At 34.9% G+C, this 13,386-nt stretch overlaps 1 protein-coding gene and 1 non-coding gene across 2 annotated transcripts; one reads left to right on the top strand and one right to left on the bottom strand.

Moving 5' to 3' along the window:
* Positions 1-2,197: 2,197 nt before the first annotated feature.
* On the top strand, positions 2,198-2,268 carry HRG_12049. The gene has a single exon. It is a non-coding gene; the product is annotated as a tRNA-Arg (tRNA).
* A 2,882-nt stretch (positions 2,269-5,150) lies between these two features.
* HRG_00340 (heat-labile enterotoxin alpha chain domain-containing protein) lies at positions 5,151-6,949 on the bottom strand (the record flags this gene model as incomplete). The annotated part of the gene is made up of 3 exons (XM_044858811.1): positions 5,151-5,204; positions 5,264-5,349; positions 5,398-6,949. 3 exons carry the CDS (start codon positions 6,947-6,949, stop codon positions 5,151-5,153), a joined length of 1,692 nt encoding a protein of 563 aa, XP_044725211.1.
* Positions 6,950-13,386: the final 6,437 nt, after the last annotated feature.

Raw genomic sequence — 13,386 nt, 5'->3', positions numbered from 1 at the left:
TCTTTTAAAAGATAGAGAAACTATTTTAAAGGAATATAAGAATAAAGGTAGTATTTATATTATATATAATAACGTAAATAGAAAGTAATATATAGGTAGTAGTAAGGATTTAAGTAAAAGACTAGCTACTTATTCTTTTTCTTCTCGTTTAGTTAATAGCTATTATATTTATAATTCTATTTTAAAATATAGGTATAGTAATTTTTCTATTATAATTTTATATGTTTTAGGTAATACTAGTATATTTATAAAGAAAAATATTATTTATAAAGAATAATAATATATTAATTTATATAAACCTATACTTAATTTAAACCATAGGGCTAGATCTAGTATAGGATTTAAATACTTAGAAGAATCTAAAAGACTTATATCTAAATTCCGTAAAGGTAAACCTCTACTTAAATATACTAAAAAGAGACTTAGTGTTTTATTTTCGGGTGAATTAAACCCTTTTTAATCTAAAGTATACTCTCCTATTACTTTAGAGAAAATAAGTATATCTAAACTAGGTGCTTTAAATCCTATGTTTAATAAGGAAAAATCTAAGGAATTTATTATATATATAAATAAAGATAGAGCGGGTTCTAATAATCCTATGTTTAGTAAAACTAAATCGGAAGAAACCTTAGCTAAATTAAGAAAGAAGGTTTATATTTATAATAGTAATAAGTAGTTTATTAAATACTATAATAGTATAGGATTTATTATAAAAGATTTATATATAGTAGCTAGAACTATTAAAAAGTATTTAGATATAGATAAACTTTATAAAGATAAATACTTTTATTTAAAATTATAATAAATTTATTTATAAGTAAGATATAAAAATACTATAAGGTATACTTAGAAGAATAAGCGACTATCTTAATATATTTTTAGGATGAAATTTAATAAGTAGTATAGGATCTATAGTAAGTATAGTAGCCGCTTAATTATTTTTATATATTATTTATAAATAATTAGTAGAAGGTAAAGTAGCTAGTAGAAATCCTTAATTAATACTAGGGTTCTATATAGATATATTATAAGCTAATTTAAATAGATATTATAGTAGTTTAGAGTAAGGGTTAATAAGCCTACCTAAACCTTATATATTTATAAGTTTACCTTTATAATCTATAATTAATTTAACTTAAACTATATTATTTTTATATAGTTTAGTAATTAGTATTTTATTAGGATAATTTAGGTGTATAAGTAGCCCTTAGGGCTACTTTGCTAGAAAAATAAATATTTAAATTTTCTTTTATAATAATAGTAGATTTATTATTACTTTTATTTTTAGTATATTAATATTAACAATAATTTTTATTATATTAGATTATTCTATAATAACTATATATTATCTTAATAAAGAAAATCTATACTATAAAAATTTATAGAGGCTATAGTTAAAGTTATAAAAGATTATAAAGTATAATATTTAATTTATAAGAATAAAGTTAGTTTTAAGGCAGGAAAAGTAAATATTAATATACCTTCTAGTATATTAAATAATATAAGCTATTATAGAGGACTCTACTACTATTATAGGAGGATTAAGTATAGGTATAGGTTTAGCGGCTAAAAGTAGTTCTCTCTTAGTAAAAGCTAGATTTACTAAGGAAATAAGTATTTTAGTAATAGTATACTTTAGGTACTACTATAAATAAACGTATTAATAATAATTCTAATATAAAAGATAAAGTAAATATATCTAAAAATAAAAGTCTATATTTAGCTAAATCTATAATTAGAGAAGGAGATAATAACTTATTTATAGCTTAATACGTAATAGATTTTCTAAATACTTATTTAATGTTAGATAGTATAATATTATACCTACTTTTTATATAAAAAAAAAATTTTGGTACTAAAGTAGTATAAAATAAAATTAGTTTAAACTAAATTAAAGCTTTACCTATTAGCAATAATATATATATAAGATTAGAAAAATTAATAAAGAGGTAAGAATAGTTTTATTTTCTTTATATTAAATTAAATTATTATTATTATAAGTATAAGTTTTTTTATTTATTATTTAAATTAATTTATTATTAATTTTTAAGATATTTATTATATATATATTAATATAAAAAACAAATAGAATATCGTATAATATATAGTTACTTAATAATTTATAAAATAACTACTTATAATATATCTACCCTAAATTAAAATATTCCTTATTTATATTATAGATAGGATATTTTAAGTCTTATTAGCTTAATAGTAAAGCATAATACTTCTAATATTACGATCTTAGTTTAATTCTAAGATAAGGCTAGCGTTCCTTATACTAGTAAAGCATAGCTAGGAATGCTACTTTGCTTTAGTACTTATTCCCTACCTTATAACTAGACCTCCTTTATCGAAGCTATTACCGTAGACGGCCGTGCCCTTACTCCTAGTATTACTTTCGAGGGCAAAGAACTCTAGAAATAGTAGTTTATAACGGAATTCGGCAAAATAGCCGACTAGTATTATATTACCTCGCTTAACGGATAGACGGATAACCTATTGCTATTAAGTAGCTTAAGAGAGTCTATTTCCTAAGATACGGCCTACTAATAAGTTAGATGCTAGACTAATTATATTAGATAGATATAAAAGCTATAAAACGGTGCGTTTCTATATTTATCTGCCTAGAAATCACTATTAACCGGGACCAGGATATATAGATAGCTACGGGCGTTTTAAATAACGCCTACCGCTATTACCTTCCTTCCTACTACTCTTATAGCCTCTAGCCGCTAGATAAATATATTCCTAATACTATCGAGACGGCGTATTAGAAAGAACTTAAGAAATTACCCTATCTAACGGATTCAGCTCCTATTAATAAGGTTAATTAAATACGGGCATATACTAAGATACGTAAAGTTAGAATAACTATAAAGAATATTTTATCCGGCTAGAGGGTTACTAGAAATTAGCTAATCTCACGATCTAAGGCATTGCAGCATATAGGAATTTATATAAATACGCTAGAGACACCTATAAATTCTACGCTACTTTTAGCTCCTAATAATATACCTAAGAACCAGCCGCTATATTCGCGATTTTAGAAAGAATAAGACTCCTAACACTCGGAGGCGTTACGCCGTAATATTAAGAAGGCTTTAAAACCTAAGAACAAACTATTGCTAAATATAGTAATAGAATAGCGAAGCTAGAGGCAGAAGTGGCCCGGCTATAGAGAAGCAAGAAGAGGAGAGCAATTCCGAACCCGAGCAAATGGTTTATAACTCTTAGTAAAGATTTAGTAGCTTAGGAAGCCATTCTATAAAGTAGAAGTTAAAAAATGCCCGTTATACTAAATTCTAAGACTAAGGAGGAGGAGGTCTTAGAGGTAGAGTTAGCTTTAGTAACGGAAGTTAAGGCCCTACCTTAGGCCCTTTTTATTACTACTAGATGCGCGAGAGTAGTAAAATAGCGCTAGTATAGATAGGGGCGTTTATTTCTCTATAGAATAATATAATCTTCGTGTTTTTAATCTTAAGTTCTAGTAATATTTTATATAGTTTAAATAGTAGACTTTTAGTAGGGACTTTTTTATTTGCACTACCGAAAGGGGGGTGTTACCGAAAGGGGGGTGGGGTATAGTAGTGCATAGCAGCCCCCTACGGGGAATGCGCGCACTAAAATTTGCTGTATCGGCGCTGCGCTCCTACCAGCCACACTGACCTATTTTTTGGTTAGCATAATAGTTAGAGCGGTAGGCACGTTAGTTAAGGCGTTAGATAACGTTAGCTACCTAGCGTATAGCATACCCCCCTTCTAGCACCCTTTCTTACTAAAACGCAAGCTTTAAAACACTAAATAATAAATATAAGAAGAATAGTTATGCCTAGTAGCTCCTAGAATACTATTAGTAAAATAGCTTAAGTTAGTATTAAAATTTACTTTTTATATATATTATATCTAATTATACTTATATAAAAGCTTAAAGCTAACTTAAGTATTTTATTAGTACTTTATACTACTTTACTTAGTAAGCCTTAATACTTTAAAAAGTATTAAATTAATATTAAAAACAATTCTAATAAAGTAGGCTAAGTAGTAAATAAGCTTTTTTATAGGATATACTACTAATAAAGTAGTTAAAGACTTATAACTAGCTTTTTCTTTTAAGTTATTAAGCAATAAACTTTTCTCCTTATTAAAAAAAGAGGTATTTTAAGAATATCTTATTATCTTTTTATTTAATAGATAAAATAGTAAATAGAAAGTACTTTTAAGTACTAAAAGCTATATAAAGATAAATAGTACTATATAAGTTTTTTAAACTATTTATTTAGTATTTTATTTTTACTATAGGAAAACTAAAAAGTAATATAACTTATTTATTATTAGAAAAAGAAAACTTATAGTACTTTATAAATCTATTATAGCTTAGCTCTTTAGCTATAAAGTTTTAGTCTTTCTACCTATTTTAATAAATTAGTTATAGATTTATAAAAAACCCGACTTTTGGTGGGAAAAGGGTGCTGGAAGGGGGGTATGCTGTAAGCTAGGTGGCTGACGTTAGTAGGGATGTGGATGGAGCAGGCCTTGCTCCGCCACCCCCGTACTCTATAAATCATGGCATGAATCAATGCATGTTATGCGGCAGTCCGCACCAGGCGGTTAATAGGAGCTGCCGCGCATGTCACGCGTTAGAAGAAACCACACCTCCGAGATATCTCAGAGAAAGCCGCCAGGAAATAGGGGATTCCGTTATATAAGGTGTCGGTGAAATGTTATGTCAATACACATCGGAATAAGGGGGTCGGTCACTGCATGTTCTCTCTCTAAAGGGGCAGTCTAAAGGGGCTATTTATACAAGAGGTCTTAGGGCTATCTGGGGACCTCCTGAGTAAGGGGCTTTACCCACGCATATGTGGCTATGCCCACGCATAAAGGGGTAGCCTTCCTTACTCAGGAAGTCTTCATGCGTTCCTGCTACATAGGCCAGGGATCCCTTCTCCAGGTCCCTCCCCAACGTGGCAGCCCTGGTCCGCCGACACCAACAGTCTCGTTCTCGCCAAGTCCGCAGAAAGAATTGGCAAGTTATGGGCACCGGCAAACGCCTTCGTTTACTTGGATTACGGAACCAAGCTATTGTCGGCCGCAATGACAGTACACCGTCAACAATAAGCACGTTCGCCGGGGGCGGGAAGAGTCACTTACGTCACTTCTAGCGCAGCGGTAAAGAGCGCCGCCATTGGTCTATCATCGCTCTTCGCATCAGCAAGCCGTTGGGAATCAATGTGTCTACCACTCGGTTTATGGAACTTACGCAAACTTGGATGCGCTGGCACGGTCCCAGCACTGTGAGCTTGTCGGTGACCTCCTTGCTGATGCGAGCTGCATCTTCGGCGCCGCCTGGTCCGGGTTTTAGCCCAGACAAGCCCCGGCCCCTCGCATATGTACTTTGCATTCGATTGATAAAATACCCAGGGTCTTCATCGGCCTGGGTTCGGTAGGACTCTTTGTACCAAATCGCATATTTAGCCTTGGCCGTTTCAAAGTACTGTTTGTCGAACTCGCCGTATAGCTCCTCCAACTTGTCTAATATGCCCTTCTCCAAGTCTCGTTGGAGTCGTTTCTTTTTGTCCAAGATGCTCAAGCAGATCTGCGTCTCAAGCTTGCCCTCCATCAAGACGTTGCCAGCCTTACCGAGCTTGCTTATCTGATCATCGGTGGTGCTGTTGGTGATGGAAGCCTGCAGCGAAATTGCACGCATGCTGCCCGCTGTTCCCGCTGCAAGGAACAGGACGCCAATCATCTCTGACGAGAACTGAGCGTCTATCATGGCAGCTACTTCAGGCGACTTGAACTGCTCAAATGCTTTGCTGCGATACTCGGCCCACACCGATTGGTAGTGCTCTGGCCGGTCGCCCGGTAGCTTCGATATCGACGCCGCCCACTCGGACGCCTCGGCCCATTCCTTTCCGGCATTGAACAGGAAGCCGGACACTGGGACCACGGTACGTAGCAGATGTAGCCCCACGCCAAATGGCCAGGCCGGGGAGAGGGTAAGCCGGTCGGCGACGGCACACAAGGCGGTATCGAAGTAGTTGGGCTTTCCCTTTTCCGCGTCTGCCGCGCCCTGAGTGAAGCAACCGACAAGCGGTATGATGGAGGTACTGACGGCCACCTGTTCGAGCGCCGTCGACTCCTTGGCAAAGACTTCGAGCATAGACTTGGACCAGAGGATTAGCTGGGGCCCTTCCAATGCTAGACCTCCCTTGAACCGGGGATTGAACGTAACCGTCGTGAGCTTCCGGAATCCCTTGCTATATGATGTACTGAGCTTGTCCCTGAGGCTGGTAAAGGTTATTGGCTGCTTGGCGTTTTTTGCTACTTGGCGAAGCTTATACTTGTCCAGTGACTTTTCAAAGTAGGTTTTCGAGAAGTCGTCCGCTGCCTTTGCCACGTCGTTATTTGTCAAAGCCTTGGACTTAGGGCCTTTGCCCTCCGTAGGGACCTTGTTACCATCAGGAGCCACATCGGTCTTGCCGCCGTTGGGCTTATCAATTGCATAACAGGCCAAGTCTCTCTTAGACTTCTTGCCACATGCTTGGGATAGGATATTCTCAACACTCTCCTCTAAACTCTTCTTCTTGAAATCTTTCCACGAATCCTCCTTCCACGCCTTGTGGTTTGGTGGAAATCCGGCTAGTTCAGGCCTCGCGCTAATATCCCCCGTTCTCTGATATAAGGCGTCGTAGCCTTGATTAGCATTGAAGCCTTTGGGAAGTGGGTCGTCTTTTCCTATTGGGATTTCAATTTTTTGCCATTGGGCTCCCTTTTCCACCTTCATGTGACCTTTTATTTGACCCGGTTCCGCGCCGTTGAGCATCACATATTCCAACTCTTCAGGATGGGGGGAAAATTTCCCAAGTGAATTGTTGACATCGATTGTCTTCTTGTCCGGGCTGACGGCGAACACGTAACCTCCTCTTTCTTTAGCCATGTCCATCGCGACGTTTATGTCCGAGGTTGTGGAAACGTATGCCGTAGTATCCATACTCTGTCCTTTCGCATGTAGAAATAGGCTATAGTGTCTGGTCTGCCCCGGCTGGAGGGGTCGTGGTCTTAATCCATTCTTCAATATGTCATCTAAACTGGCCTTGTCGGACCGCCCGTCGAAGCGCCAGAGTATCTCTGGCGCCTTTTGTTGGACTGAAAGTCCGGGGGGGTCGGGAGGGGGAAGACTACTGGAACCCCCTAAAAGGAAACAGACAATGAGAAGCAGCGTCATCGCTCCCTTCATCTTGAAATTTGGCCGTCAATCCGGTGTGTAGCTGCTTAACTGATCCTCTGGCTTGTGCAACTAAAAGTAAGGGAGTTCGGATAGAAGTAAATAAATAATTGCTACCTTCTACAAGTCTGGCCTTGTGGGTAGGAACGCCGAATAAATATAGGAAGCTTTTATGTAGTAAGGCGTACTGGTTCGCTTTTCAATACGCCCTTTGGGATTTTATCGCTGGTAATTATGGAGCATAATAAGACAGAGCGGAAACGCCAGCCCCACTCTTCAACTGTTCTAAATAGTCTCCCTAAAAGAGAAAGAGTCGTCGAGCCTAGCGCGGATAAGTTAGAAGCGAAGACAAAGAGTGGAGCGGCGGCTACGATGTAAGGCGCACAAACTCAACGGAACCGAGAGTGAAGAACGGGGGCCTATGATCTAACTCACTGATCTCCGAAGAACCTATGAAATCCCTAGAATACATGTAAATACCCTTCTATCGGCGGACCAGGGCTGCCACGTTGGGGAGGGACCTAGAGAAGGGATCCCTGGCCTATGTAGCAGGAACGCATGAAGACTTCCTGAGTAAGGAAGGCTACCCCTTTATGCGTGGACACAGCCAGTAAAGCTCCTTACTCAGGAGGTCCCCAGAAGTCCCTAAGACCTCTTATATAAATAGCCCCTTTAGACTACCCCTTTAGAGAGAGAACATACATCTTGAACCTGGCTGTGTGACCCCCTTATTCCGATATATATTGACATAACATTTCACCGACACCTCTGCATCATCGATTTGGCGGTCTCCACATTGCTGCGTGACTTCACCTCGTCGCCTCTTTCGCTATCGTTGCCCACCGATATGACTCGCGTCGTTCGGGTCGAGACACGCTTGGGAGCTCTCGCGGTTGCATTTTCCAGCGATCGTAACGTATCCTGCACTCGTGCGCTGGGCGTCATCCCTCGCGTCGGACGCGTCAATGGCGACGGGCTAGTTGGATCCAGCCCCGCCCCCACGTCGGCCGGAGGCGCCACTTCAGGCTCTGCCATGATGGCAATCAAGAGCCACACCTACCCCAGAGTAAAGAAATATGAAGAAGAACGGGAATCGAATCGATCGAGCACCAACTCTCTCACCGTCAAGTTAGCCTTTGATACGCTGGTGCCTTCGCCCAATAGGTTACAGTGGGGCCCACCAACGAGCGATGATGCATTAGCTGCACATCAGACGAACAGTGCATCAAGGCGTGGGACCATAGACTGACCTTTATTTCCCTTTTTTCTCCTTTCCATACACCTCGCTTGCTATTTAGCTGGTAAAGCTAGCTGTTAAATTAGCTAGCTGCAGGGGCTAGCTCCTGCCACGTCATAGCCTACACAGCCCCATACGCGTAATTAGACTTTAAAAGTGGGCGCCCTTGGCTACCCATGGGCCGCCTAATTTTTTCAGTCTAGTCTATGGGTAGAAATAGGTTTTAAGATAAAAGACTATATTTACCCACGGGTTATTAATATATACTTTAGGTAAAGCTAGGTACCTAGACTAGCCTAAAATAACTTAGTAGATTCCTATTCGAAGTTACTTTTAGTTAAGCGAATTTATAGAGATTAGAGAACTAGAAGTCTAGTACTAATTAATTATACTAATTATCTCCTTATCTCTAACTTAGAGCTAGGATATTTTTAGCCTCTTTTGCTCCTAACTTTCTACCCTTATACTTCCCGCCGGCTAGGATAAGCTTAAGCCTATCTACGGTTATTATAGGCTCTTTTATACTTAACGATTATAGTAATTCTTTAAATATTTTATCCTTATTAGCCTTATTATCTAAGGGGACTTTATAAGTCTTTTTAATCGTTTAGGGCTATTTATAGTTAGAATTATCTTTATTTTCGCTCCCTTTACTATTAATCTCTATAGTAGTAGTTTTCTTCTTTTACTATACCTTCGATTATCGTTGCTCCTTTAACTACTTCCGCTTCTTATTAAAATTATCTCTTTAGGCCTAAACTTTATAAGCACGCGCTTCTTTAATCTTTACTAGTCGCGTGCTTCGTAGAAGCTTTTATTTTTCGACTCTCGATAGATCGGAAAAGTTATACTAGGAGGTAGAACTATACGCTATAGGAAAAAGGTTAGTATAAACGATTAATATAATAACTTCTAATAAGGTATATATACTAGCTTTATTTTAGACTAAGAAAGACTAGTTTTATTTCCTAAGGATACTAATAATATCCTTAAGAGTAGTAATATCTTTCTACTAAATTATAACTCTTTTAGCCGCGATAGCTAGCCGTCCTATTACTATTTATAGTCGTTAGTTAGTATAATAATTAGTATAATAATTATATTAACTTACCTTAAAATATAGTAGCTAGTATGCTCTCTACCGACTCCTAGATAGCTGCTAATACTACCTTCTAAATATAAAGGCTAGGAGTAATATCTTATATAACCTCTCGAATAAAGCGGGTAAATAAGGCGCGAGGGATAAGTAAATTAGGAATTTACTAGAATTTTCGAATTTCGCGTAAAGTAATAGCTAATATTAAAATTAGTAGGTAATCTAAGAAAGAAATATACTTAAGTCTTATTACGTTTAAGTAAGAAAAGATAAATAAAGACTTACTACCTAGCTTAAATCTTCGTTTACGCTTAATAATACCTACTAGCTTAACTAATTTCCCTTTACCTTTGCCGCTAGTTTTTCCGCTAGTTAGCCGGCTAAAAAACCGGCCGCGTACTATAAGACTAAAAGCGAGATTACTATAAATAATTAGTATATTAATATAAGGCTATTTATATACGGATAGCATACTAACCTTAAAGGCTTAGCGGTTATAGGCGAGTATATATTTATTAAGGAGGGAGAAAAAAAAAGAAAGATTACGATAACGTAAGCTAGTAGTAATAAGCTTCTTAGCTAATTAAAATATAGTTATCTAGTTATAAAGATCTACCGACCTAATCGATTTCTAGTAAAAAGTAAGTCTATATAGGGTAAAGATTTAGTCTTTATTTAGCGTTAGGAATTTTTATTTTACTTTTAATACCTATATTAATACTATATATTAAACGGTAAGTAGTATCTCTCTTTATTTTATACAATATTCTAGCTAATAATTTTAGATATTTTTATATTTCTTAGCTCTCTTTTTTATAGATAATTAAGAGCGATAGCGACGTAGTAAGGGTTCCTAAATACTCCTCTTTACTTTATACTAATCTTTATACTAATCTATAATAGGCCGTCCTCTTAGTATACCTTTAAAAAAACAGAAGGTAGAAGATACCTTATTAATAAATATAAATATAAAGAAAGCGCGCGATCGCGTTACTAAGATAACCGACGATAAGAAAGTCTTCGAAAAGGCTAAGAATATAATACGTTAGGCTATTATACGATTAAGAAAGAAAGTTTAGTCCTCTATAACCTAGATAAATATAAGTAAAAAAGAAAAAGCTACTATAATTATTAAAGACTCTCGCGAAATTAAAAGTAAGTAGTAAGTACTAAGTAGTAACTATAGGAAATAAATTAATCTTTATACTAATTAAAAATAATTTAGTTTTCTACTTAGCCGATATCTAGACTAAGTTAAAGAAATACTTTACCTACTAGTATCGTAGGGCGATATAATCCTTAACGAGGACGCTTTTACTAAAGAGAATACCGACTAGGAGGATATCGACGCTAAGATAGAGAATAAAGCCTAACGAATCGACGAGATTATATTTCTTCTTAATAAAGGCGATAAGTCGCTTAAGTTTAGCGCTTAGTTCGGTAATAAGCAACCTTTTTAAGGAATTAAAGAAGCACTTAAGTAAGACTTAAAGGTATTTTAATTATCTTAACCTTAACTAGTCTTATATACTAATTATTATAGAACTAAGAAGCACTAGTATTTTAATGCTTTTAGAGATACTTTAGTATAGCCGTTTAGTTAATATTTTCTAAGCTATAGGTACTTAAAGTATACCTAACCTTAGTAGTTTAAGCAGTAAAAAGCGTTCTTTAAGAGTAGTAGGAAGAGTAAGTCTTACTTTATCTACTTCTTTATATATTTTTAAGTTAACTCCTTACTAGATTTCTAGAATCCCTTTATAGCTTAAAAATTTTCTTATATTACGAACTATTTTATTAGTTTACTTTTAGTCTTTAAACTAGGCCTTTATAACGAATCGCGTTAACGAAAAGACTATTTATATAAGTACTAGGCTTTTAATAATTTAAGCTAATTAATTAAACTAACTAGATAAATAGGAGACTTTCTAGTACGCGGCTTAAGACTAATATCTATTATTAGGCATTTTAGGTAATTTCTTAACAACGAATTTCGGCTAGGCCCTTAAAGATCTCGATAGTACGCGAGATTTACGGCTATATAAAGTAAGGTAAGGGGAAGAAAAGGAGCTAGGCAATCCTTCCTAGACCTATATAGCTATAGCGAGAGACTAATAACTTTCCTTAATCTATTTTTAAGAGAATCCTTTTAAACTTTAAGAGGTATACTAAGGAGTATAAGAATATACTCTATTAGTTCCTTTTAGGTCTTTTATAATAGGAAGCCCTAGCGTTATTCTAGATACTATTAATAGAAAGCTTTTTAGTTTAAGTTAGCTAGGTAGATATTTAAATCTATAAAAGGTATTTAAGACGTTTTTCCTAACCTATTACTACCCTAGAGAGTTAGCTTAAAAGTAAGGAAAGTAAAGAATTTTAGTATATTTTATTTATATACTATTATTTAGATTAGTATAAATATTACTATAAATACTATAATATTTCGTAATAAGTAGTAATAGTATAGTTACTACCTATATATAAATATATATTTTAATTATTTCCTTTTTTATATAAAAGTTAATAGACCTTTATTTTTCCTAGGTAATATATCCCTTTATAGGAAGGACTAAATAGATAAACTTCTATATAGGTAGAGCGTACTATATCTTACTAAAGAAATAATCACCTAATATTAAAAGTATATACCCTTAGGTAGAGATTAAAAAGGATATTAATTACGCCTATTAAAATAGGGGTAGATACTTAAGGGTAGGAATAGAATTCTAGCTATATTCTAAATAGTTCTTCTATCCTACTACCTCCCTTTTACCCTTTAAGCTAAATATATCTATTTAGAGAAAGGATTAAAACTAGGTAGGTAGAGTTATCTATCTATAAACTGCCCGAACGACTAAATATATAAGAACTTAAGGGGCGGGAGTCTCGAGATCGTCTTAGTAAAGGAGGAAGAAGTTTTAAGGGCGGCCGGGATAAGGGAGTTAGTATCTAACGTATTAGCGTTAGCGGCGGCTTAGGGAATACTATTAACGTTTATTATACTAGGCTTAGTCTAGGAGGCGGCGAGCTTTATTATAGAGGATAAGGAAAGCTTTACTTAAGCAAAGACGAGTATTATAGAAGTAGTAAAGTTAGTTATAGAGGTAGTAAACTTCCTAGAGATAGCGAGCTTTATAAATATAGCGAGCTTAATAAAAGGGGCGCTAGTATCTTATAAGCTAAATCGGTCGATTAATTATTCGCCTAGTCTTACTTTTGCTAGGGACTAATATAATCGCTAAGCTAGTAGAGAAGCTATTAAAGCTTAATTCTAGCTATCTAGCTATAAGCTTTATTTTTACTAGCGAATAGTAAGAGTTTATATTATTTTAAATATACCTTTCTTAAAGTAAGGCATATAGTATACTAAGAGTATACCTTTAGAAATAAAGAGAAAGGAGGGAATGCTTTCTATAGTAATATAGCGGGAAATTTTAGTTAATAGGCAATATATAGGGGCTTAGTAAAACTCTTTTACGTTCTATATATAGTATATATACCGAGATATAACTTTATATTAAAGCAGTATATAGCTTTTCTTACTTTCTCTTATTATTAGATATATACTTATTACCTCGGTACTATATAATATAAAGCACTCTATATATACTAATTATATTAATTATTTATATATATTATCTACTTTACTTTATTAAAAGCACTTATTTACTTATAATAACTATTTATATAGATCTTTATCCTCTTCTTTATAGTAAATACTCTATTAATTTTATACTTTAATAATCTATTTCTTTAAAGATAAAACGCTTAAAAGTTAAATATCTTACTCTAAGCTCTAAGCTTCTTACCTTACGGTAATAT

The sequence above is a fragment of the Hirsutella rhossiliensis genome (genome assembly GCF_020360975.1).
Source record: "Hirsutella rhossiliensis strain HR02 chromosome Unknown scaffold00001, whole genome shotgun sequence".
NCBI lineage: Eukaryota > Fungi > Ascomycota > Sordariomycetes > Hypocreales > Ophiocordycipitaceae > Hirsutella > Hirsutella rhossiliensis.
This window is presented reverse-complemented; position numbering and strand designations above follow the sequence as displayed.